At 37.6% G+C, this 26,399-nt stretch overlaps 1 protein-coding gene across 9 annotated transcripts in view; it reads left to right on the top strand.

Annotated features, from left to right (window-relative positions):
- The window catches only part of NUMB (NUMB endocytic adaptor protein), a 186,310-nt gene that overhangs the window by 108,282 nt on the left and 51,629 nt on the right, over positions 1–26,399 (top strand). For all 9 annotated transcript variants that reach the window (XM_003408749.4, XM_010588730.3, XM_003408748.4 and 6 more), the window contains one exon: positions 4,635–4,775. In XM_003408749.4, coding sequence (XP_003408797.1) covers positions 4,650–4,775 — 126 coding nt within the window. In that variant the 5' untranslated portion in view covers positions 4,635–4,649. The remainder of the gene's footprint in view (positions 1–4,634; positions 4,776–26,399) is intronic.

Genomic DNA, 26,399 nt, shown 5'->3' with positions numbered 1-26,399 from the left:
GTTCCCTGTTACCAGCTTTCCTGTCCCCTCCTGCCCTTCTAGTCCTTGCCCCTGGGCTGGTGTGCCCCTTTAGTCTCATTTTGTTTTATGGGCTTGTCTAATGTTTGGCTGAAAGATGAACATCAGGAATGACTTCATTACTGAGCTCAAAAGGTGTCTGGGGACCATACTTGGGGGTTCTCCAGTCTCTGTCAGTCCAGTAAGTCTGGTCTTTTCTTTGTGAGTTAGAAGTTCTACATTTTTCTCCAGTCCTGTCTGGGACCCTCTGTTGTGATCCCTGTCAGAGCAGTCCAGTGGTGGTAGCCAGGCACCATCTAGTTGTACTGGACTCAGTCTGGTGGAGACCATGGTAGTTGTGGTCCGTTAATCCTTTGGACTAATTTTAGGGACAGTTACTTTTTAACAGTCTGTGAATTTCCACGTGAAGCACCTACCATAAAGCAGTACCATTCCCACAGTGGATACTTAATATTTTTTATTTCTTCTTTTATTCTTTCTTGAGTAGAGCAAGTCAATGTGTGAGTGTGTTTGTGTGTGTGTGTAATCCTTCTTACACTTAGAAAATGTTTAAGGAATCTGTTAATCTTGTGAAGCATAATGTTAATTATATGGAAAAGGTAACAATTCAGCTAACTTTTGATATTGTAAACATGACTTCCCTTTTTTCTTTATTGTACTTCAGATGAAGGTTTACAGAGCAAATTATTTTCTCATTAAATAATACACATTGTTTTGTGACATTGAGTGCCAACTCCACAGCATGTCAACACTTTCCCCTTCTAAACCCTGGTTTCCCCCTTACTAGCTTTCTTGTCCCCTCCTGCCTTCTCATCCTTGCCCCTGGGCTGGTGTGCCCATTTAGTCTCATTTTATGGGCCTGTCTAATCTTTGGCTGAAGGGTGAACCTCAGGAGTGACTTCAGTACTGAGTAAAAAGGGTGTCCAGGGGATGACTTCCTGTTTGAAACAGTTGGACTATTATTTTATATTAGAAAACTAATATCTTTAAGTCCAGGATAAATGGAATCTAATACACCTTTTGCCCATTTAAATATTTTATCTGATTTCTGCCAATATTTTATCAGGGAGTAGTGTATTTTCTAGAGGTGGTATGGAAACCAAATTAAGGAGCACTTCTTCCGTTAACTGAGTCAGTTCATTATCATCTCCTGGGTTATTGCAGTAGCACTGTAATTATCTCCCTGTTTCCATTCTTAAATTTCCCTTCAATCTATTCTTAACTTAGCAGCCAAAGGTAAAGCATAGGTCAGGTCATGACCTGTTTCCATTTAGAACCCTTCAGTAGCTCCCCATTTCTCTCAGAGGAAAAGCCAAGGCCCTACATGACCTTTGCCTCTGTAACCCCACCAGTCTCACCTCTACTACTGTCTTCCTTCCCTCACTCTGCACTGGACACACTGATCTTTCAGTTCCTCTAACACTCTAGGCATGCTGCCCCCTTAGCAGCTTTGCATTGATTTTCTTTTCTTAGAATTCTCATCCTACATGCATGGCTCACTTTTTTACTGCCTTTATTTCTTTGCTCAAATGTCGCGCTCTTAGTTTAAAAATGTTGTTTGTGCTCCCAGCTCTTCTAATTCTCGACTTAAACCTACTTGCGTTTGTTTTTTTTGAATAGCATTTACCACCTTCTAAGCCCTGGAAATCTACTCCCATAAAAATTTAAGACTAGGAAACCCGATGGGGAAATTGTACTGTATCCTGTAGGGTAGCCGTGAATCCATGGCAGACAACATACTATAGAGCCAGTGGTGTGTGGTAAGTGTTTCACAGCAGAGTCTTTGAGTGGAATTTTTGCTCCACTGATTGGCATTTTTTGCCAAATTCTGTGTTGTAAATACTGCTACCACGGCTGATTTCAGGCTACCAGTGTGAAGTTACACGTTGAGAAGAGACGCACTATGCACAGAGATGTACAAAATGGCATATAAAGTATACCCACAAAACATACATTAGTCATAAATAACCTCAAGAACGTACAGTGTAGTAAAATAATTAGGGAGGGATGAGTTTTGAGTATTACCTTCGTTTTAATATAAATTAATTATAAGTGTCTATGATTTAATATTTAATAAAGACTGTATTTAACTCCCAGCTTGCAAGCTTGCTGAAAATTGAACGCTTGGCTCTTGTAAGCCAGTACGAGCAGGCTCAGCATACCACTGTAAATGTTTATTTTTCTGCCTGTCTCCTTTCATAGAGGCAGGTTTTTGTCTGTATTATTTATTGTTGTACCGTGTTGTAGGCAATCAATAAAAACTTGTTGAATAAACTTTAAAATATTTGAGGTTTTCTTATGTAATTTAAAATTCATGTAAACAAATGTCTGAACTAGATGGTGAGTTAAACATAAACCTTGTCTTCAAGGAAATGTAAACCTTTCCTTTTTTTTAAATAAAAATTTTGATTGTAAGGGTGGATTAGCTCAGCACTAGAGCAGTGGTTCTCAAAATTTACTATAAGTAAGAATCACCTGGGGATCTTGTTAAAGTGTAGATTTTAATTCAGGGTATCTGGGGTAGAAATACAAATTCTCAGCAAGGATCAGACTGGAGCAAACTGGTTTCAAGCCCTGGTTTAGTATGGCTGGAGCTTAGGGTTTAGATGGGATGCAGGTGAGAGAAGCCAGATGAAAAAGGACTGTGTTTGCCATGCTAAGGAATTTGGACTTTACCTGGAAGGTGATGTGAAGCCGTTGAAGGTTTTAAGCAGAGTGGTTGCACTGTCAGATTTGTGTTTTAGAAAGTTCACTCTGGCAGTAGTCAGTTAACAGACTAGAATGGAGACCAAGAGTAGGCTTGTGCAGTAATTTAAGCAAAAAAGTCTGAGCATTATGGGACTGGTGTGGGTGGGGTCGGGGGCTGAATTAAAAAAATATTAAGGAGATAAAATCAGTAGAGTTATTGGCCAGAAGAAAGAGTGAATGTGAGAGTGTCTTTCTGGTGTTGACTGCGGAGATGGGTAGTCTTCTTTGTTAACAGAAAGAAATTGGAAAGTAAGAAATCAAATAGGTTTTTTGCCTCGAAGTACTTAGGGTGCCAGTTTGAGCAAGGATATAAGTGCTTTTATTGTCTTATGTTTATATTCATGTATTTTTAAAAAAGGTGATGCGAAAGAGTATATACAGGTTTATTATCAAGGAGAATTATGGAATCCTTTCTGCAAGTCTTTTAGATTAAGGTAGATTCTTATTTAGGGTCGTTTCGGCATGAGTGAACTGCTTGAAGTGAGAGGAGTGAACTACCTTTCGTCCAACCCTTTGATTATTTACTGTCTACTTCACGCACTCTATAAATCAATCTTGAATTAAGAAATAAATTCATTTTAGAGAATCCAGAGATTTTCACACTGCCATTCCTCTGTCAGAAATTTTATGTTTTAAAAAAGGTGTGTGGTAAGATTGGCCTGTTGGTGTAAATTAGCTAATTTGGTAATAGTTCTGCTATGGCATTATGCATTTTAAAATACAAAATGTTTTTCTTCAGAGTGCAAACTTTGATTTTCAAGTCTTTCACTGGTGTCATATGGGAATCAATGTTCAATCCCTTGCTATTTAACACTCCTGACAATGTTTCCTTTTATAGCTTTGTCACATCATTTTCTCGAGTTAAGATCTCTTTTAGCTGGTTGAGCTGCTTAAATCGTTCAGAGAAAGAATGAGCCATGTTCCTTAACAGAGAACTGGAGGTGTTGGTTTCAGATGTCGAGATTTTACTCTTTAAAGGGCACTTTGTTACGTTTATTCATTGGTTCTTCAATGTTCTGTTGTTTCTTATCTGTTAGGTCTTCTTCCGTATAGTTTCGTGATTTCTGCTGCACTTTTGAAAGCATTAGAAAAGTGCCTTCTCCAGTAACAAAACAAAGAACTGGCTCTAGCTTAACACTTTTTTAATTTACAGAGTTAAAGATGAAATTTGGACCTTTTTCATTGAAAACTATTAAATTACTATAATGGTTATAAATATGAAAGTATACTCTCATGTTATACTGCTAACAAGAAATTTCTTCTTTGGATTAATTTAATCCTAATAGAACTTTTTTTAAATTTAAGTGTATTTAAAGGAAACTTTATTATATTCCCCTCTGTAAAACACAGTTTATAAAAAGATGATTGTAGTGCCTGCTTTGCATAATGCACTGTAATAGTAAACCAAAAAGATCTCCAAATTCTAGTGTTTCAAAATGATTTTTTTCCTACTAAGTATGAAAGTTTTCAGAATGCTTTTAGAAATTGCTAGCACTCAATGATTTGGCCTCCATGTACAAATTTTCCTTTTTAGGAGTTGGAATGGAATAGTGGGGTTCTTTTTCTGTTATTACAAATAATTACAATTAAAATGCTTGAAACTTCTTAGAATAACATTTCTTAAAATGCTACTAGAGGTTATTGTTGTTTTCAAGGACTAGTATTGCAGCTGTCTTATCAAAAAGTAAAATTATTTGTTTGCTTGAGTTTAGTGTTAACATAAGAGGAAGTGTACAAATTGATCACATTCACCTAAGCCAAAACTTTTAATTTGAAATACTAGCTTTTCATTAGTATAGTAATCTGAAGTTTACGTATGTGAGAAGTTGTAATATTTTATCTTTCATATTTCTTTTTTGTGTTTGCAGGTCATAAAAATTAAAATGAACAAACTTCGGCAAAGTTTTAGGAGAAAGAAAGATGTTTATGTTCCGGAGGCCAGTCGTCCACATCAGTGGCAGACAGATGAAGAAGGGGTTCGTACTGGAAAATGTAGCTTCCCAGTGAAGGTAGGAGCTGATGTTTCTATAAACCCATATGTGGAAAAGAACTGACAGTCTTTTGTATGTGATATTCCATTAATTAAGATGGTAAAAAAAGAACCCCACAAAAACTAATCCCCTCATATTCTGCTTCAGTGATAGAGATGACTTAGAAGAAAAACAGATTGTTGTTAGTGACATTTTTTCTTTATGTTTAATAATTTCTAGTGTATATTCTGTTATCAGTGCAACTAAGGTCACTTAAGATGCAAATTATTGTTGTGTGCTGTAGAGTCAATTCTGACTCATAGCGATCCCATGTGACAAAGTAGAACTGCCCCATCTTTAAGGAAGCAAATCCCCAGGTCTTTCTCACATGGAGCTACTGGGTGGGTTCAAGCCACCAGCCTTCTGGTTGGCAGCCAAGTGCTTAACAGTTGCACCACAGGGCACCCTACAATGAGCATATAATCCTGAAATACCTAAAGATCCTGAATTATCAGAAATCAAAATATTTTCAGTGGAATATGCTTTCTAAGTGGTAGGATAGAGGAGTGGGAATTTGCTTTCTTAAAGACAGGTCTGGTGTATTCTAGAAAAATCTTCAATCAGAAGAGTTAAAAGAGATTTTTTCTTTAATCTTCTAACTTTTAATCATACAGAGGTCATTTAAACTAATGCCTTCATTTGTCAGACCAGAAGATAGAAGCTCAAAGAAGTTTAAGAACATAATGAAGATCTAGAGAAGGGAATGCTGTCATAGGCGCTTTTTCTTACAATTACTTGAGACTCTGGAGAAGGATTATTTTTAATGACATGGAAGAAATATGTTATACGATTTAGTGAAGAAAAAAAGCAATGGGTGATTATGTAAGCGCAGTGTAAGATGTAGTAAGTGTGTTGGGGAGAAAGTGTAGAAGGAACTAGACCAAAACATGAGTAACTTGAAAAAAATTTTTTTCAGTTTGATATAAAATGTTAAATTTTTTCCCTCTGTTTTTTGTGTGTTCTTATAAGTATAAATATCCTTATTGTGATTTTCTCCTTCCCTTTTGCTGCTTCAATATCATTGTTTGAAACATGGAATAAAGTTTCAGAAAGTGAAAGATCTTTTATATGACAGGAATAGTTATTCATAGAATATACAGGTTAAATCATGGTTTTTTGAATACACTAATTTCCCCCCAGTCTGTCAATAAATATTTTCCTGAGCACTTTATTTAACTCATTTGTCAAAACTTCTTTCATAGGAATAATACATAAATATTTTAATATTAAATGCTTAGTATGATATTAAAGCATAAAAAAAAATCTCTTAACATAAGTAACACTTCTGTAACACCTCCCCACCAAAAAAATATTTGGTTCATTTGGTTATACAAGTTCAGTATTAAGTATGTGGAAATGGACAGTCGTACACGCTGTTGGTTAGAGTTTAAATTGCAACCTCTTAGGGTAGTTTGGAAATTGTAGTTAAAATTTTAAATGCGCTTATCATTTGACCAGCAATTTTACATCTGAGAGTTTAATTTTATAAATATACTTGCAAAAGTGTTCATCCTAGCACTGTTTGTAAGTTCTGGAAACTAGGAATCGACTCGACGGCACTGGGTTAGTAGTGAGCTTATATAAGGTTTCCTGTGTAAGCAGGTAGGAGGATGGTAGGATTACTTGCTGAGACAGGAAACACTAGAGGAAGAAGAGGGTTAGGAGTGGAGAAAATGAGTGCCTTTTGAGGTGCCCAAGGGACATGCACATGCAGATCCCCAGTAGCAATTGGAAATATGAGTCTGGAGTTCAGAAGAGATTTGGATCTGGGCTAGATAGAAGTTTGGAAAGACAGTATGAAGTCACAAACAGGTGAGATTGCCTAGGGAAAAAGAGAACAGAAGAAGGCCTAGGGCAAACTCTTTGAGAAATACCAACATTAGAGACAGGCAAGTAAAATAGGTATCTTCAAAGGAGAATGAGTAGCCAGAGAGGTGGAAAGGAAACCTGAAGAGTGTGGTCATAGAAGCCAAGGTAAAATTGTTCCAAGGAAGGAGGAAGTGGTCAAGGTGCTATAAAGACATCAAGTAAGAACTGAAATTTGGTTAGATTAATAACTTGAAAATCTTGGTGACTAATGACAGCACTTAAAGTAGAGTGGTGAAGATAGAATCCAGATTGCAGATTTCAGTAAATTGAGGAGTGAATGGATACAAAATAAAGGAGACGACAAGTCTAGAGATTACTAGTTACAGAAGTTTGTCTGAACAGGCAGGTCAATGGTTTTGTGATGATAGGGAGGATTGAGAGGGACATGAGGAAAGCTTTTCATGATGATGATTATGTTTGTCATATTAATGGTGATGATGAGTTCTCAGATACGTGCATATGCCAAAAACTCAGCAAACTACACGTACATACTTAAAATATGTACGGTTTATTGTATGTCAATTATACCTCAATAAAACTGTTAAAAATAAATTTGTCCTCAAAGGAGAGGAGAAAGGCAGAGTAGCAAATGGACTGTGAGGTTGAGAAACTTGTGTGTGTTTGTCTGTGGTTTGGTATTTTTTAAACAGTTTTATTGAGATACAAGTTACACACCATAAAGCTCTTCACCCATTTAAAGTGTTATGATTCAAGGGTGGTTTGTATATTTTGTTTGTAAGGTGGGAAAGACATGAGCATATTTAAATGCCTTTATAAAGTAGCATGTAGAGAGTGGATTAATTTTAGCCTGGAGAAAGGATGCTGCTTCTGTTTTAACAGGAGCAAGGGTGGAAAATAAGGGTACAAATACACCTAAGTTTGTGCTGTTGGGTATTTGAAGTTAATGGAGTTCTATTCTGAAGACGTATTTTCTCAAGGAAATCGGAAGGTATCTCTAGAAAGAGAAGGAAGAAGGAAGTTGTGGAATTGGGTTTACTCTAGAGTATAGGAGATGCTTATAGAAGTACGACTACTGGACAGTAGTCAAGTGAAACTGCACCTGGTTTGATCTCTACTGTGTTGTGTATATTTAAAGACACTTGTGCCTATGTAAGTATAATTTGTATTAGTGTAATGATTAGAGTAAAACTTGTGACTATCTACTAATATAACAGGTAATTTTTATTTAAAAAATTTTGTACTTTAGATGAAGATTTACAGAACCAACCAGTTTCTCATTAAACAATTAGTACACATATTGTTTTATGACATTGCTTATGTCAATGTTGAGTTCCCTATTACCAGCTTTCATGTCCCCTCCAGCCTTCTAGTCCTTACCCCAGGGCTGGTGTGCCCCTTTATTCTCGTTTCATTTTATGGACTTGTCCACTCTTTGGCTGAAGGGTCAATCTCAGGAGTGACTTCATTATTGAGCTGAAAGCATGTCTGGGGGCGATACTCTCAGGGTTTCTTCAGTCTCTGTCAGGCCAACAAGTCTGGTCTTTCTTTTTGAGGTAGTATTTTGTTCTACATTTTTCTCCAGCTCTGTCTGGGATCCTCTATTGTGATTCCTGTCAGAGCAGTCAGTGGTGCTAGCCGGGTACCATCTACTTGTACTGGACTCAGTCTGGAGGAGGCTATGGTAGATGTGGTCCATTAGTCCTTTGAACTAAACTTTCCCTTGTATCTTTAGTTTTCTTCATTCTTCTTGTTCCCGAAGGGGTGAGACCAGTGGAGTATCCTAGGTGGATGCTCACAGGCTTTTAAGACCCCAGACACTACTCATCAAAGTAGAATGCAGAACATTGTCTTTCTAAACTGCGTTATGCCAGTTGAGCTAGATATTCCCAGAGACCATGGTCCCCACAGCCCTCAGCCCAGCAATTCGGTCCCTCTGGGAGTTTGGATGTGTCTGTGGAGCTTATATGACCTTGCCTTGTACAAGTTATGCTGGCTTCCCCAGAACTGTGTACTGTCTTACCCTTCATGAAAGTTAACGCTTACCTATTGTCTATTTAGTGTTTTTCCATCCCTACCCCTCCCCTCCCTGGTAACCATCAAAGATTGTTTCTTTTTTGTATGTAAACCTTTTCATGAATTTTTATAGTAGTGGGCTCATACACTATTTGGCCTTTTGTGATTGACTTATTTTACTCAGCATAATGCCCTCCAGATTCATCCATGTTGTGAGATGTTTCTCAGATTCATCATTGTTCTTTGTGGTTGCGTAGCACTCCATTGGTGTAGGTACCGTAGTTTGTTCATCCGTTCATCTGTTGATGGGCATCTAGGTTGTTTCTATCTTTTTGCTATCGCAAACAATGCTGCAGTGAACACGGGGGTAGATATGTCTACTTGTGTGACAGGTCTTATTTCTCTAGCATATATTCCTAGGAGTGGGATTGCTGGATCATATGGTATTTCTATTTCTAGCTTTCTAAGGAAGTGCCATATCATTTTTCCAAAATGACTGTATCATTTTGCATTCCCACCAGCAGTGCATAAGAGTTCAGATCTCCTCGCAGCCTCTCCAACATTTGTTATTTCCTATTTTCTGATTCCTGCCAGTAATGCCGGGTGAGATGGTATCTCATTGTGGTTTTGATTTGCATTTCTCAAATGGCTAGTGATCATGAGCATTTTCTCATGTGTCTGTTCGCTGCTTGAATGTCTTCTTTGGTGAAGTGTCTGTTCATTTCCTTTGCCCATTTTTTAATTGGACTATTTTCCTTTTGGTTGTAGAGGTGTTGGATTTTCTTGTAGATTTTAGAGATTAGAGCTTTGTCTGATTTGTAATTGCCAAAATTTTTTTCCCAGTCTGTAGGTTCTCTTTTTACTCTTTTGGTGAAGTCTTTTGATGAACATAAGTGTTTAATTTTTTAAAAGATGCCAGTTATCTAGCTTATCTTCTGGAGTTTGTGTGTTGTTGGTTGTGGTTTGTATCCTGTTAATGCCATGTATTTGGGCCTCTAGCATTGATCCTGTTTTTTCTTCTAGGAACTTTATTGTTTTTGGCTTTTATATTTAGGTCTTTGATCCGTTTTGAATTAGTTTTTGTATATGGTGTGAGGTATGGGTCCTGTTTCATTTTTATGCAAATGGACATCCAGTTTTGCCAGCACCATTTGTTAAAAAGACTGTCTTTTCCCCCATTTCATGGACGTTGGACCCTTGTCAAAGATCAGGTGACCATAGGTGGATGGATTTACGTCTGGGTTTTCAGTTCTGTTCCATTGGTCAATGTATCTGTCGTTGTACCAGTACCAGGCTTTTTTGACTACCGTAGCTGTATAGTAAGTTCTGAGGTCAGATAGTGCGAGTCTTCCTACTTTATTCTTCTTCTTCAGTAGTGCTTTACTTATCCAGGGCTTCTTCCCTTTCCATATAAAGTTAATGATGGTAAGTTTTTCCATCCCTTTAAAGAATGTTAATGGTATTTGGATCAGGATTGCATTGTATTTGTAAATTGTTTTGGGTAGAATTGTCATTTTCACAATGTTGAGTCTACCTATTCATGAGCATGGTATAGTTTTCCCTTTATGTAAATCTCTTTTGGTTTCTTCCAGTAGTGTTTTGTAGCTTCCTTTGTATAGGTCTTTTACATCCCTGGTTATAGATTTATTCCTAAGTATTTTATTTTTTTAGGGGCTATTATAAATGGTATTGTTTTCCTGATTTCCTTTTCATTGTTTTCTTTATCAGTGTATAGGAATCCAACTGATTTTTGTACGTTTATCTTGTATCCTGACACTCTGCTGAATCTTTCTATTGGTTTCAAAAGTTTTCTTATGGAGTCTTCGGGGTTTTCTATGTGTAGTACCATATCATCCTGCAAATAGGGACAGTGTAACTTCTTCATTACCAATTTGGATGCCTTTTATTTCTTTTTCTTGCTTTATTGGTCTAGCTAGGGCTTCCAGCACAATGTTAAATTGGAGTGGTGATGAAGGGCATCCTTGTCTTGTTCTTGTTCTCAAGGGAAATGTTTTCAGCCTCTCTTCATTAAGAATGATGTTGGCTGTTGGTTTTGCATAGATGCCCTTTATTATGTTCAGAAATTTCCCTTCTATACCTATTTTATTGAGAGTTTTTATCAGGAATGGGTGTTGGACTTTGTCGAATGCCTTTTTGCGTCAACTGAGATGATCCTGTGATCCTTTTCTTTCCTTTTATTTCTGTAGTGGATCACATTGATTGATTTTCTAATGTTGAACTATCCTTGCATACCTGATATGAATCCCACTTGGTCATGCTGTATTATTTTTTTGATATGATGCTGAATTCTATTGGCTAGAATTTTGTTGAGAATTTTTGCATCTATATTCATGAGATATATTGGTCTGCAATTTTCTTTTTTTGTGGTGTCTTTGCCTGGTTTTGGTGTCAGGGTAATCCTGGCTTCCTTTTCTATGTCCTGAAATAGTGTGAGTAGTACTGGTGTAAGCTCTTCTCTGAACGTTTGGTAAAATTCTGGAGTGAAGCCATCTCGGCCAGGGTTTTTTCGTTGTTGTTGTTGTTGGGAGTTTTTTTGTTTTTTTTACCTTTTCAATCTCTTTTGTGGTTATGGGTCTGTTCAGATTTTCAGCATCATTTAATGTTAGTTTGGGTAGGTAATGTGTTTCTAGAAATTTGTCCATTTCCTCTTGGTTTTCAAATTTGTTGGAGTATGGTTTTTCATAATACTCTGTTATGATCCTTTTTATTTCAGTTGGTCTGTTGTAATGTCCCCCATTTCATTTCTTATTTGGGTTATTTACATCCTCTCCTGTTTTTCTTTTGTCAGTTTGGCCAATGGTTTGTCAATTTTGTTGATCCTTTCAAAAAAACGTTCTTCTTAAGTATCTGTCCTCTCATTCTTTTTCCTACTGCTGCTACTTTAAATCAGGTCCTCATGCTCCCCCCGGCCCCCGCCTTAGACCATTACAAGAACTCTTAACCTTCTTGCTTCCAGTTTTGTCTCCTCTCCCAACTATTATCTCACTGCTGCAGTAGTGATCTTCCTAAATTGCAGATCACTTACCTACTTCATGTCTTTCAGTGACTCTAATAAAATTGTAGAGAGATGTCTAGAGCTCTTTAAAAGTGCACGCATTCAAGCCATATTTCCTTTTTGAATTTGGGCTTTACCAGTTATAATTAGCTGTGGAGTTACTGGAGGGTGCAAACAGTTAACATACTCGGCTGGTAACCAAAAGGTTAGAACTTTGAGTCCACCTGGAGGTAACCTCGGAAGAAGAGCTTGGTAATCTACTTCTGAAAAGTTAGCAATCAAAAACTACAAGGAGTATGGTTCTACTGTTGACACACCTAGGGTCGCCATGAGTTGGAGTTGACTCCATGGCAACTGGTGGTGGTAGTGTGACCTTAAGCTAATTACTTAACGCTTCTGTTCTTCGATGTCCTCATCTGTGAAATGGGGACTTGTTGAAGCTTTTGATAGATGTTTGGTGCCTAAGTAAATTGTGAATTGGTTGCACCAACCTCTGCAATCTTTAAAAATTCTGCTGTTTATCCCAAAACATGGGGCATTTTCTGCTACTTTAAGTTTATTGCCTGGGTGTGACAGTATTCTGCATCCACAGTGATGTTTTGTGACTTTTTGAAAGATACTTTAGGTGACAAGCATGATCCAGATTTAAGTTAATGTTCAGCCATGTGTGGTACCAGTGAAATAAATCAACTGAAGTGACAGTTGGTTGAGCAGATACTTGCTGTTCACAGCTAAGTTTGCTAGCATTCTAGCAATGAAAACCGCATCATAGATTGCTCTTCTGAAACATTAAGTTTTAGAAAAACGTGCAATAAGGTAATTTGAAATACATTTTCAAGGTAAATTGTGAAATGTTAATGTTTTACTGTATTTTTGCACAAATAATGCACAGCTTCTACATTTGTTTGCCAACCACGCCCTCCCTGTGGGGTTTTTTTTTTTTTTTTTTTTTTTGGTAATTGTGTTTTAAGTGAAAGACATTTTTTTTATTATTTTTTATTGTGTTTTAGGTGAAAGTTTACACAGCAAATTAGGCTCCCCTAATTTGTGGTGTAATTCTTATACAACTGGTTCCATGCATTGGTTACAATTTTTGCAATGTGTCAGCATTCTCATTATTTCCATTCTGTTAGTTTTCACTGATCTAGCTTCTCTTCCCGTCCTTGCCTTCTCATCTCTGCTTTTGGGTAGCTGCTGACCATTTGGTCTCGTATAGCTAATTGTTTCAGGGAGTGTATTACTCATGGGTGATATTGTTTATTTTAAAAGCCAATCTATTATTTGGCTGCAAGGTGACCTGCAGTTATAGCTTCAATTCTAAGTTTAAAGGTTATCTTAGGGCAATAGTCTCAGGGGTTCCTCTAGTCTCTATCTGTCCAGTAGGTCTGGCTTTTTTTAGGAATTTGAGTTTCATTCTTCATTTTTCTCCCATACTATCTGGGACTTTTTATTGTGTCCCTGGTTGGAACAGTTGGTAGTGGTAGCTGGGTGCCATTTAGTTCTTCTGGTCTCAGGTTTGAATAGGCTTGCCTATTCAATAAATGCCACTATGACAGTTTTTTTTACATGTTGCTGTAAAAAAAAAAAAAAAAAAAAACTAGCATAGTGCATGTATGTGGTTAAAAACAGTAAGTACCCTCCCAACCACTAATCCCATTACCTGGTGACACTTTTAATCATTTGTGTGTGTGTGTATATGCTTCTACCATTGATTCTACTATTGGCAACGTTTTAACTTCTCTAGATAATACACTTTTGCTTTGTGTTCTTAATTTACCCATTTTTATCATTGGTTCTCCACTATGACATGAAAGAATGATATACCTCATACATCCTACCCTTGCCCCTTCCCTTTATCTGTTATCCATCCAGACTTTTGGCCTTAGATTATTATTTTCAGTTCTTCTGTTGGCTACCCATACCTATAAATTTCTTGTTCCATTAATTTTAGAAGGTATATGTTGGTTTCCCATCATGTAAAATGAGAATACTGACACCTCCATTCTTCTACTTTCAAACATATATTAGCTATGCTTTTCATTTTCCTTTTTATGTTATATGAGTCAGTAACATTTGCATTCTGTTCTGTAACTGTAAATTAAGTTTCTATGTCTTGAGTTTATTGCTTAATGTACAGCTAAGTAAAGTACTACATTTTTTTTCTCCATGAGTCCAATAATTCATTGATATATTCGACAGGTACTTACTGAGTACCTGCTGTGTGCCAGGCACTATCTGGGCACCAGGAATACAGGCAGCAAAACAGACAAAAATCTCTGCATCATGCTTACGTTCTAGTGGGTATTAGACAAAGAACCAATGAATATATTAAATATCTGGCATGTCAAAAGTTAAGTTAGGTATGAAGGGAGTGTATAGGGGCATAATTTAAAATAGGATACTCAGGGAAGCCATCACTAAAAAAGTGACTTTTCAGGAAAGACCCAAATAAAGCAAACGAGCAAGCATTCAGGTATCTGAGGAAGCAGATTATAGACAGAAGGAGCAGCAGGTGCAAAGGCTTTGGGGCAGGAGATTGCCTGGTATATTGGAAGCACAGCAAGGAAGCAATTGTGTTTAGAGCAGATAAAGCAAGTAGAAGATGAGATCAAATAAGTAGCAGAGTGCCAGATCACGTAGTTTAGTATTTTTTAATACCATCAGACCTATCACCTGGATTTTTCCTACAAATATTTTATAGTATTCCTTAAAAAAAAAAAAAAATGCTATCTTAAATAAATATACAATATAACCTACCTATATAGGGTCACTATGAGTCAGGATCAACTCAGCGCCAATGCGTGTGGATATACCTACGTAGGAAACCCTGGTGCCATAGTGGATGAGAGCTATAGCTGCTAACCAAAAGATCGGCAGTTCGAATCCACCAGGGGCTCCTTGGAAGCTCTATGGGGCAGTTCTGCTCTGTCCTATAGGGTCACTATCAGAATCGATTCAATATCACGGGTTTTGTTTTTTCGGTTTATGCGTACATAATTAAATATATATAATGCCTTAACTTTTATATTAAAAAGACCCAAAGTCAGTTAAATGGGGAAAAGACAGTCTCTTTAACAAGTGGTCCTGGCATAACTGGATATCCATCTGCAAAAAAGTGAAATAAGACCCATACTTCATACCATACACAAAAACCAACTCAAAATGGATTAAAGACCTAAATCAAAAACAATAAAGATCAAGGTAGAAAAAATAAGGACAACACTAGGAGCCCTAATACATGGCATAAACAGTATACAAAACGTTACTAGAAATGTACAAACACCAGAAGAGAAGTTAGATAACTGAGAGCTGCTAAAAGTCAAACACCTAGGGTCATCCAAAGACTTCACGAAAAGAGTAAAAAGATTACCTACAGACTGGGAAAAAGTTTTTAGCTATGACATTTCCAAACAGCGGCTGATCTCTAAAATGTATGTGTTACTGTAAAAACTCAACAACAAAAAGACAGCCCAATTGAAAAATGGGCAAAAGATATGAACAGGCAGTTTACTAAAGAAGACATTCAGGTAGCTAACAGATACTTGAGGAAATGCTCGCAATCATTAGCCATTAGAGAAATGTAAATCAAAACTACAATGAGATTCCATCTCATCCAGCAAGGATGGCATTAATCTGAAAAACATAAAATAATAAATATTGGAGAGGTTATGGAGAGACTGGAACACTTATACACTGTTGGTGGAAATGTAAAATGGTACAACCACTTTGGGAATCGATTTGGTGCTTCCTTAGAAAGCTAGAAATAGAACTACCATATGATCCAGCAATCCCACTCCTTAGAATATATCCTAGAGAAATAAGAGCCTTTATACGAACAGATATATGCACACCCATGTTCACTGCAGCACTGTGTACAACAGCAAAAAAGGTGGAAGCAACCAAGGTGCCCATCAGTGGATGAATGGATAAATAAATTATAGTATATTCACACAATGGAATAGTATGCATCGATAAAGAACAGTGATGAATCCATGAAACACTTCATAACATGGAGGAATCTGGAAGGCATTATGCTAAGTGAAATTAGTCAGTGGCAAAAGGACAAATATTGTATGCGACCACTATCACAAGAGTTCAAGAAATGGTTTAAACACAGAAGAAAATATTCTTTGATGGTTAAGAGGATGGAGAGGAGGGGAGGGAGAGGGGTATTCACTAATTAGATACTAGACAAGAATTATTTTAGATGAAGGGAAAGACGGCACACAATACAGGAGAGATCAGCACAACTGGACTAAAACAAAAGCAGTTTCCTGAATATATCGAATGCTTCGAAGGCCAGCATGGCAGGGATGGGGATTTGGGGACCATCGTTTCAGGGGACATCTAGGTCAATTGGCATAATAAAATGTATTAAGAAAACATTCTGCATCCCACTTTGGTGAGTGGCACCTGGGGTCTTAAACGCTAGCAAGCGGCCATCTAAGATGCATCAATGGGTCTTAGCCCACCTGGAGCAAAGGAGAATGAAGAACACCAAAGACACAAGGTAATTATGAGCCCAAGAGACAGAAAGGGTCACATAAATCAGAGAGTACATCAGCCTGAGACCCGAAGAACTAGATGGTGCCTGCCTATAACCGATGACTTCTCCGACCAGGAGCACAACAGAGAATCCCTGATGGAGCAGGAGAACAGTGGGATATAGACCTCAAATTCTGGTAAAAAGACCAGACTTAATGGTCTCACTGAGACTAGAAGGACCCCAGAGGTCATGGTCCCCAGACCTTCTGTTAGCCCAAGGTGGAAACCATTTGCAAAGCCAGCTCTTCAGAAGGGATTGGACTGGACTATAAGATAGAAAATGATACTGATGAGGAGTGAGCTTCTTGGCTTAAGTAGACACGTAAGACTATGTGGGCAGCTCCTGTGTGGAGGGGAAATGAGAAGGCCAAGGGGGACAGAAGCTGGCTGAATGGACATGGGTGATACAGGGTGGAGGGAGGAGTATGCTGTCTTGTTAGGTGGAGAGCAACTACGAGTACATAGCAAGGTGTATATAAATTTTTGTGTGAGAGACTGACTTGATTTATAAACTTTCACTTACAGCACAATAAAAATTTTTAAAAAGGAAAGAAAATTTCAAAAATTTTATTCAATATGTGAATGCTTGAACATAACTGTACTGTAAGACCTAAAGTAGCATTCTTATACAGAGAATCAGTGTGGATAAGATAGCTGTAAATATAGACTGATGTGATGTGTTGACAGCTTACGTACCACAAGTGGATTGCAAGTGCAGATACTACTTTTTGAAGTGATGAACAACTCTTGGTAACATACAGATCAAAGTACAGTCTTTCCTTAATTGACACAGCAGTTGCATTTGTGCAAAAAATAGAGGTAGGGTATAATCTAAGGTAATTACAAGTGGTAAGTTGTTTTTGTTTTTAATGTATTCTACATGAATGTCCAATGTTGTGTTGTTGTTAGGAGCCGTCCAGTCAGTTCTGACTCATAGGGACCCTAAGCACAACAGAACGAAACACTACCCGGTCCTGCAACCATCCTTACAATCATTGTTATGCTTAGAGCCCATTGTTGCAGACATGGTTTCAGGCTACCTCGTTGAGGGTCTTCTTCTTGTCTACTGACCCTGTACTTTGCCAAGCATGATGTCCTTTTCCACGACCTGATCCCTCCTAACAGCATGTCCAAAGTATGTAAGGCACAGTCTAGCCATACTTGCTTCTAAGGAGCATTCTGGTTGTACTTCTTCCAAGACAGATTTATTTGTTCTTTTGGCAGTCCACGGTATATTCAATATTCTTCGCGAACACCACAATTCAAAGGCGTCAATTCTTCTTCAGTCTTCCATATTCATTGTCCAGCTTTCACGCACATATGATGTGATTGAAAATGCCATGGCTTGGGTCAGGCGCACCCTAGTCTTCAAGGTGACATCTTTGCTTTTCAACACTTTAAAGAGTTCCTTTGCAGCAGATTTGCCCAGTGCAATGCGTCTTTTGATTTCTTGACTGCTGTTTCAATGGGTGTTGATTGTGGATCCAAGTAAAATGAAACCCTTGACGACTTCAATCATTCCTCCATTTATCATGGTGTTGCTTATTGATCCAGTTGTGAGGCTTTTTGTTTTCTTTATGTTGATGGGTAATCCATACTGAAGGCTGTGGTCTTTGATCTTCATTAGTAAGTGCTTCAAGTCCTGTGTTGCTGGAAGGTCTGCCACCAGTATTCAAATACCAACAGTGTCACCTATAGTGCACAAGTTTCAGCTGAGCTTCCACGCTAAGACACACTGGGAAGAAGGACCTGGGAGTCTATTTAAAAAAAAAAAAAAATTAGCCAGTAAAAACCTTATGAATGGCAATGGAACATGGTCTGATATGGTGCCAGAAAATGAGACCCTCAGGTGGGAAGGTACTCAAAAATATGGCACAGGAAGAGCTACCTCTTCAAAGTAGAGTCAGCCTTAATGACATGGAGTCAAGCTTTTGGGACCTTCATTTGCTGATGTGGCATGACTTGAGAAAGAAATAGCTACAAATATCCATTAATAATAGGAATGTGGAATATACAAAGTATGAATCTAGGAAAATTGGAAGTCATCAGAAATGAAATAGAAAATAAACATCAATTTTGTAGGTATTAGTGAGCTGAAATGGAGTGGTACTGGCCATTTTGAATTGGACAATCATTTGGTCTACTGTGCTGGGAATGAAAAATTGAAGAGGAATGTCGCCTCATTCATCATCAAAAAGAACATTTCAAGATTTATGCTAGAGTACAACACTATCAGTGATAGGATAACATCTGTACCCCTACAAGGAAAGACCAGTTAATACAACTATTATTCAAATTTGCTCACCAACCGCTAATGCCAAAGATGAAGAAATTGAAGATTTTTACCAGCTTCTGCAGTCTGAAATTGATCAAACATGGAATCCAGATGCATTGATAATTACTGGTGATTGGAATGTGAAAGTTGGAAAGAAAGAAGAAGGATTGGTAGGTAGAAAATATGGCCGTGGTGATAGAAAGCACTCTGGAGACTGCATGATAGAATTTTGCAAGACCAACGACTTCATTGCAGATACCTTTTTTTCACTGACATAAATCACGACTATACACATGGACCTCGCCAGATGGGATGCACAAGAATCAAATTGACTACACCTGTGGAAAGAGACAATGGAAAATCTCAATATTATCAGTCAGAACAAGGCCAGGGGCCTACTGCAGAACAGACCATCAACTGCTCATATGTAGGTTCAAGTTGAAGAAAATTAAAACAAGTCCATGAGAGCCAGAGTACAACCTTGAGTATATCCCACCTGAATTTAGAAACTATCTCAAGAATAGATTTGATGCATTGAGTACTGATGACCAAAGACCAGATGAGTTGTGGGATGCCATCAAGGACATCATACATGAAATAAGCAAACGGTCATTAAAAAGACAGGAAAGAAAAAAAGACCAAAATGGATTTCAGAAGAGACTCTGAAAGTTGCTCTTGAACATAGAGTAGCTAAAACAAAAGGGGAAGACATGAAGCAAGAAAGCTGAACAGAAGATTTCAAAGGGCAACTCAAGAAGACAAAGTAAAGTATTATAATGGTGTGTGCAGAGACCTAGAGATAGAAAAACAAAAGGGAAGAATACGCTCAGCATCTCTCAAGCTAAAAGTACTGAAGAAAAAATTCAAGCTTCAGTTGCAATATTGAAGGATTCTACAGGGAAAATACTTAATAACGCAGGAAGCATCAAAAGAAGATGGAAGGAATACCCAGAGTCACGGTACCAAAAAGAATTGGTAGATGTTCAACCATTTCAGGAGGTAGCATATGATCAGGAATCGATGGTCCTGAAGGAAGAGATACAAGCTACACTGAAGGCATTGGTGAAAAACAACGCCCCGGGAACTGATGGAATACCAATTGAGATGTTTCAACAAATGGGTACTGTGCTGGAAGTGCACACACATCTATGCCAAGAAATTTGGAAGACAGCTACCTGGTCAACTGACGGCAAGAGATCCATATTTATGCCTATTCCCAAGAAAGGTGATGTGGAAATTATCGAACAATATCATTAATACCACATACAAGTAAAATTTTGCTGAAGATCATCCAAAAGCAGTTGTAGCAGTATATCGACAGGAAACTGCCAGAAGTTCAACCTGGATTCAGAAGAGGATGTGGAACCAGAGATATCGTTGCTAATGTCAGATGGATCCTGGCTGAAAGCAGAGAACACCAGAAAGTTGTTTACCTGTGTTTTATTGATTATGTTAAGACATTCAACTGTGTGGATCATAACAAATTATGGATACCATTGTGAAGAATAGGAGTTCCAGAACAGTTAATTGTGCTTACAAGAAACCTGTACCTAGACCAAGAGGCAGTTGTTCAAACAGAACAAGGGGATACTGCGTGGCTTAAAGTCAGGGAAGGTGTGCATCAGGGTTATATCCTTTCACCATACTTATTCAGTTTGTATGCTGACCAAATAATCCAAGAAGCTGGACTCTATGAAGATGAATGGGGCATCAGGATTGGAGGAAGACTGCGTTATGCAAAGGACGCAGCCTTGCTTCCTGAAAGTAAAGAGAACTCGAAGCACTTTCTGATGAAGATCAAAGATCACAGCCTTCAGTATGGATTACACGTCAACATAAAGGAAACAAAAGTCCTCACAACTGGACCAATAATCAACATCGTAATAAATGGAGAAAATATTGACGTTGTCAAGGATTTAATTTTACTCAAATCCACAGTCAACTCCCATGGAAGAAGCAGTCAAGAAATTAAAAGACACATTGCATTGGGCAAACCTGCTGCAAAGATTTTTTTTAAGTGTTAAAGAGCAAAAATGTCACTTTAAGGACTAAGGTGTACCTGAGCAAAGCCATTGTGTTATCAGTTGCCTCATATGCATGTGAAAGTTGGACAGTCAATGAGAAAGACTGAGGAATGCATTTGAATTATGGTATTGGCGAAGAATAATGAATATACCATAGATTGCCAGAAGAATGAATTGTCTTGGAAGAAGTACAGCTAGAATGATCATTAGAAGAAAGGATGGTGAGACTTCATCTCACATACGTTGGACATGTTATCAGGAGGGACTAGCCCCTGGAAAAGGACATCATGCTTGGTAGAATAGAGGGTCAGCGAAAAAGAAGACCCTCAAGGAGATGGATTGACACAGTGGCTGCAACAGTGGGCTCAAGCATATCAACAATTGTGAGGATAGTGCAGGACCAGGCAGTGTTTCGTTGTGCTGTACATAGGGTCACTATGAACTGGAACCAGCTTGACAAGACCTAATAACAACTTTGAGATATGATTTTTGTTAAACTCTGATTATATGGTATATTATACTTTTTTAAAAAAATATATTGAGGCAACCTTATATGTGTAGAATGAACTTAACTTGATCATGATGTAATTTCCTTTTAATGTATTTATATATATTCATATATATATTCAAATATATTCATATTTGTGTTCTTGAGACAGATTGGCCTGTAATTTTCCTTTCTCATGATGCCCTTTGTTAGGTTTTGTTTTAACAGTATTGAGGCTGGATTGCCATTTTGGCAATGTGCAGTCTCCCTCTGGTTGCCTCTCACTCCTAAGGCATGCTTTTCCAGGTCTTCCAAATGAGAGAGAGCCTGGGTGTTCACTGGAGCCCATCTCTCCCCAGTATAATAAGGGTGTCAAACACTTTCTCTGCTTAACACGTTCCTCTGTGTCCGGTACTTGTGAATTGGTAGTTTTGGAGGCTTGATCAGATTAAGCTTTGATTCACCAGATCTATCTCCCCCTCCACCCCTCCAAGAATGTTTCATTTGTAGTGTGGACTATTATCAGAAAATACACAATAGTTAATTAGCTTTTTGTGATGTTAGTAGCCATTGATGATCATTCCCTGGGTTGGTTAATTAATTAAGGGTTGTTAAAATGGTGATACTCTGATTCTGTCATCTCTTTTTCATTTATCAGCTATAATATTTCCATAAAGCAAAACTTCCTCGTATCTACTATTTGGTCAGTGGCTGTATAGTTTAATTAGAAAAGGCAGAGTAATTTCATTTATGAAAGAAATATTGATTAAAAAAACCCATTGCTCTTGAGTCGATTCCGACTCATAGCGACCCTATAGGACAGAGTAGTACTGCCCCATAGAGTTTCCAGGGAGCGCCTGGTACATTTGAACTGCCGACCTTTTGGTTAGCAGCTGTAGCTCTTAACCGCTACACCACCAGGGTTTCCTAATATTGATAGGAGACCTAATATATGGCATAAACAGAATACAGAACATTACTAACAATGCAGAAACACCAGAAGAGGAACTGGATAACTGGGAAAAAAAAAATGAACTGGGAGCTACTAAAAATCAAACACTTAACGCTCGTCAAAAGATTTCACCAAAAGAGTAAAAAGACAACCTACAGACTGGGAAAAAATTTTTGGCTACGACATATCCGATCAGCAGCTAATCTCCAAAACTTACAGGATACTGTCAAAACCTCAACAACAGGAAGACAGATAACGCAATTAAAAAATCAGCAAAGGATATGAACAGGCGTTTCACCAAAGAAAACATTCAGGTGGCTAACAGATACATGAGGAAATGCTCACAATCACTAGCCATTAGAGAAATACAAATCAAAACTATAATGAGATACCATCTCACCCCAACAAGGTTAGCATTAATCCAAAAAACACGAAATAATAAATGTTGGAAAGGTTGTTGAGAGACTGGAACACTTATACACTGCTGGTGTGAATGTAAAATGGGAATCAATTTGGCGCTTCCTTGAAAAGCTAGAAATAGAAGTACCATACGATCCAGCAATCCCACTCCTTGCGATATATCCTAGAGAAATAAGAGCCATCACACAAATAGATATGTGCGTACCCATGTTCATTGCAGCACTGTTCACAATAGCAAAAAGATGGAAACAACCTAGGTGCCCATCAACAGATGAATGGATAAACAAATTATGGTATAGTCACACAAGGGAATACTACCCAACAATAAAGAACAAAGATGAATCTGTGAAACATCTCATAACATGGATGAGTCTGGTAGGTATTGTGCTGAGTGAAATTAGTCAGTTGGAAAAGGACAAATATTGTATGAGACTACTATTATAAGAACTCAAGAAAAGGTTTAAACACAGAAGAAAACATTCTTTGATGGTTATGAGGGTGGAGAGGGAGTAGTCACTAGATAGTACGCAAGAATTATCTTAGGTGAAGGGAAGGACAACGCACGATACAGCGGAAGTGCGCACAACTGGACTAAACCAAGAGGAGAATTTTTGCTGAATACAACCAAACAACATCGAGGGACAGAGGAGCAGGGCAGGGGTCTGGGGACCATGGTTTCAGAAGACATCTAGGTCAATTGGCATAACAAAGTTTATTAAGAAAATGTTCTGCATCCCGCTTTGGTAAGTGGCATCTGGAGTCTTAAAAGCTAGCGAATGGCCATCTCAGATGCATCAGTTGGTCCCATCCCACCTGGAGCAAAGAAGAATGAAGACCACCAAAGACACAAGGAAACCACTGGCCCAAGAGACAAAAAGGGCCACATAAACCAGAGATTCCATCTGTCTGAAATCAGAAGAACTAGATGGTGCTTAGCTACCACCAATGACTGCCCTGACAGGGAATACAACAGAGAGTCCCTGACAGAGCAGGAGAAAAGTGGGGTGTACAACTCAAATTCTCGTAAAAAGACCAGACTTAATGGTTCCAGACTGGAGGAACCCCAGAAGCTCTGTTAACTTAGAACTTAAACCATTCCTAAAGCCAACTCTTCAGACAAAGTATAGAGTGGCCTGTAAGACACAAAATGATACTCATGAAGAGTGTGCTTCTTAGTTCAAGTAGATACATGAGAATAAATGGGCAGCTCTTGTCCGGAGGTGAGATGAGAAGGCAGAAAGGGACAGGAGCTGGCTGAATGGACATGGGAAATCTGAAATGGGAAGGAGTATCGTGCTGACATATTTATAGGGATAGCAACTAGGGTCACATAACAACATGTGTATAAATTTTTGTATGAGAAACTAACTTGAGCTGTAAACTTTCACTTAAAGCACAATTTAAAAAAAAAATATTGAGCTATGAGGAAGGTTGGGCCTCCTTTAGCAATAAGCAACATTAGCAAAATCGATGTCTCCCTATCCAATCTATCAGGTGTTTTTAGAGGAATAACGTTCGTTAATGTACGTAACAGCAGTAAGCTATAAACCATTATTTAAAGAGAGTTGCATAGAATGCTTTAATAGGTAGTGTGAGGTAGTTGAAAGTAGGTGGATCTAGAAGCCAGAGGACCAAAGTTCTATTCCTGGTTCTGTTAATTTACTAGTTATATGACCTTATCTAAATCATTTAACTTTTTGACACCTAGTGTCACATTTGAAAAGTGAAGATTTTGGATCTCTTAAGTTCCTTTCCACTCCAAACTAATATGATTATATTTAAGAATCTGCTTAGGCCAAAAGATTTGTTCAAGTGGAGTTACACTTCATATTTACAGTTAAAGAATATCCATTTTAGTTTGGTTTTGCTCTTCTCTTGGGTTCAAGGCCCAAAACAGTCTTGATGTCATGTTCTGCGTATACTATATTTTCTGTATCGCACTGGTCACGAATACTACAATAATATGCCTCATAGCTCCTTATAAATTGATGGTTATTCTGTCACTTTCTGTTAATATTGGGCACTGCTGGCATTACAGCCTCTCACATCAGAGGTCTGCATTTCTTCCTTCAGATCACATTATCAAGGGGGGGAAATAAATCTACTTTTTAAATGAGGTTTTCAAGAGAGAGAAAAACGACTTAATTCATCCAAGAATGAAATTTCACTTAGTTTTCTAAGTACATTATTGTGAATAAAAGTCCCTTACTCAGAGGGAGTTTGGAAAAGGCATACAGACAAAAGAAGCGCTTGTGTTAAATACTTTATCCATTAAAGCATAGATTAGCTGCAGTTCTTTGGTGAGATAGTATCTCAGAAGAAAAGAGATCTCTTTAATAATGTTTATTTCGGTGGATTTCTGTCTCCACAGTTTTGAAATAGATTATTCAACTAATAGTCAATTCATAAATATTTGTTCTCTCCTTCCACTAAGTCTACTCTTTTTTTTTTTTTTACTGGCATAAATAGCCATTTGTGACCCAGTTGATCAAGGTAAGAGAAAGGATGAAACCTCTTGAAAAGATTTTGAAACCTGTGTTCATTCCTCAGTTTCTAAAGACAACTCAAAGGTCATAAAGTCCTACTTCTACTATATTTTATTACAAATAAAATGGAGACAGAAAAGCTCAGTGAACTGAAGCAGCATTATAAATACACCTTAATAACAAAAAAAGAAAGAAAACACAGTTACATAATATTAGGAGTAAGGAAGTAGGTATAACTTGAGACCCATAGAAATTGTTCTGTGAATATTATAAGGAGCCCTGGTTGCTTAGTGGTTAAGAGCTAGGCTGGTAACCAAAAGTCGGCAGTTTGAATCCACTCGCTGCTCCTTGGAAACCCTATGGGGCAGTTCTACTCTGTCCTATAAGGTCGCTATGAATCAGAATCGACACGACGGCAACAGATTTGGTTTTTGTTTTTGGTTTGTTTAATGCTAATAAAATTCAAATTTTAGATTAACTGAATTTTCTAGGAAAATATACGTTATTAAAGTTAACCCAAGTAGAAAAAGAAAAGTTGTATAGGCCCCTAACCAAAGAAATAGAGAACATTGTTCTTAAAAAAAAAAACTACCTCTGTAGAAATGTGGGTATAGATGGTTTCACAGGTCAGTTCTTTCAAACTGTCAAAGAATAATTCTTATACTGTTTATACCAGAACATATGGAAAATAATGGATGGTTTCCAGATCTTTTTTATGGAGTTACCAAAATCCTGATACAACAGTCTAACAACAATAGCACAAAAACAAGAAAGAAAACTATAGACCAATTCTACTTATGAATATAGATGAAAAAGTAGGCACAAAAATAGTAATAAATGGGGTCTAAAAGTATACTAAAGACCACAGTAGGATTTAACTCAAGAATCCACAGATGGCTCTGTATCAGGATATCTGATAAATATAGTTTATCATATTGTTGGATCTGAGAAGGAAGAGGACTTCATCATTACAATGGATGCTAAAAAGACACTTGAAAAATTTATTATTCAATTCTGATAAATCTTCTTGACAAAATAGGAATAGTATAATACTTTCTTAAAATGATTGAAAAACTATCCCAGAGTCATGCATAGTGGTGAAACATTTACATGGAATTTAGGAAGAAGTCAAGGTTGACCACCAACATAGCTGTTGTTCAACACTGATTTTTAAATAGTGGTAGGTACCTCTTTGGTCAAGAAAATAAGTAAAGGCTGTAAATGTTGAAAGGGAAGGCAAAAAAAAAAATTTTTTTTTTGTTTCTGCAGATACTAGCTATCTGAAAAGCCCTAAAAGAATCAACTAAAAACTATTTTAAATGGTAGAGAGAAAGTTCTTTTAAGTTGGCTACTTAGAAGATACACTGAAATCAGTAGATTAAAAAATCAGTCTAGTGGGGAAATATAATAGCTGTTCTGATTTCTGCAGAATGTGGATTAAGCTAGCGGAAATACTCCCTATACAAACACCTAGAATATAATTTCCAAAAAGAAAACCTTTTTTTTTTCCCTATTAATGCATAGCTGTGCTTTCACTAAAGAAGAACTGTCCACG

The sequence above is a fragment of the Loxodonta africana genome, chromosome 10 (assembly GCF_030014295.1).
Source record: "Loxodonta africana isolate mLoxAfr1 chromosome 10, mLoxAfr1.hap2, whole genome shotgun sequence".
Lineage (NCBI taxonomy): Eukaryota > Metazoa > Chordata > Mammalia > Proboscidea > Elephantidae > Loxodonta > Loxodonta africana.
This window is presented reverse-complemented; position numbering and strand designations above follow the sequence as displayed.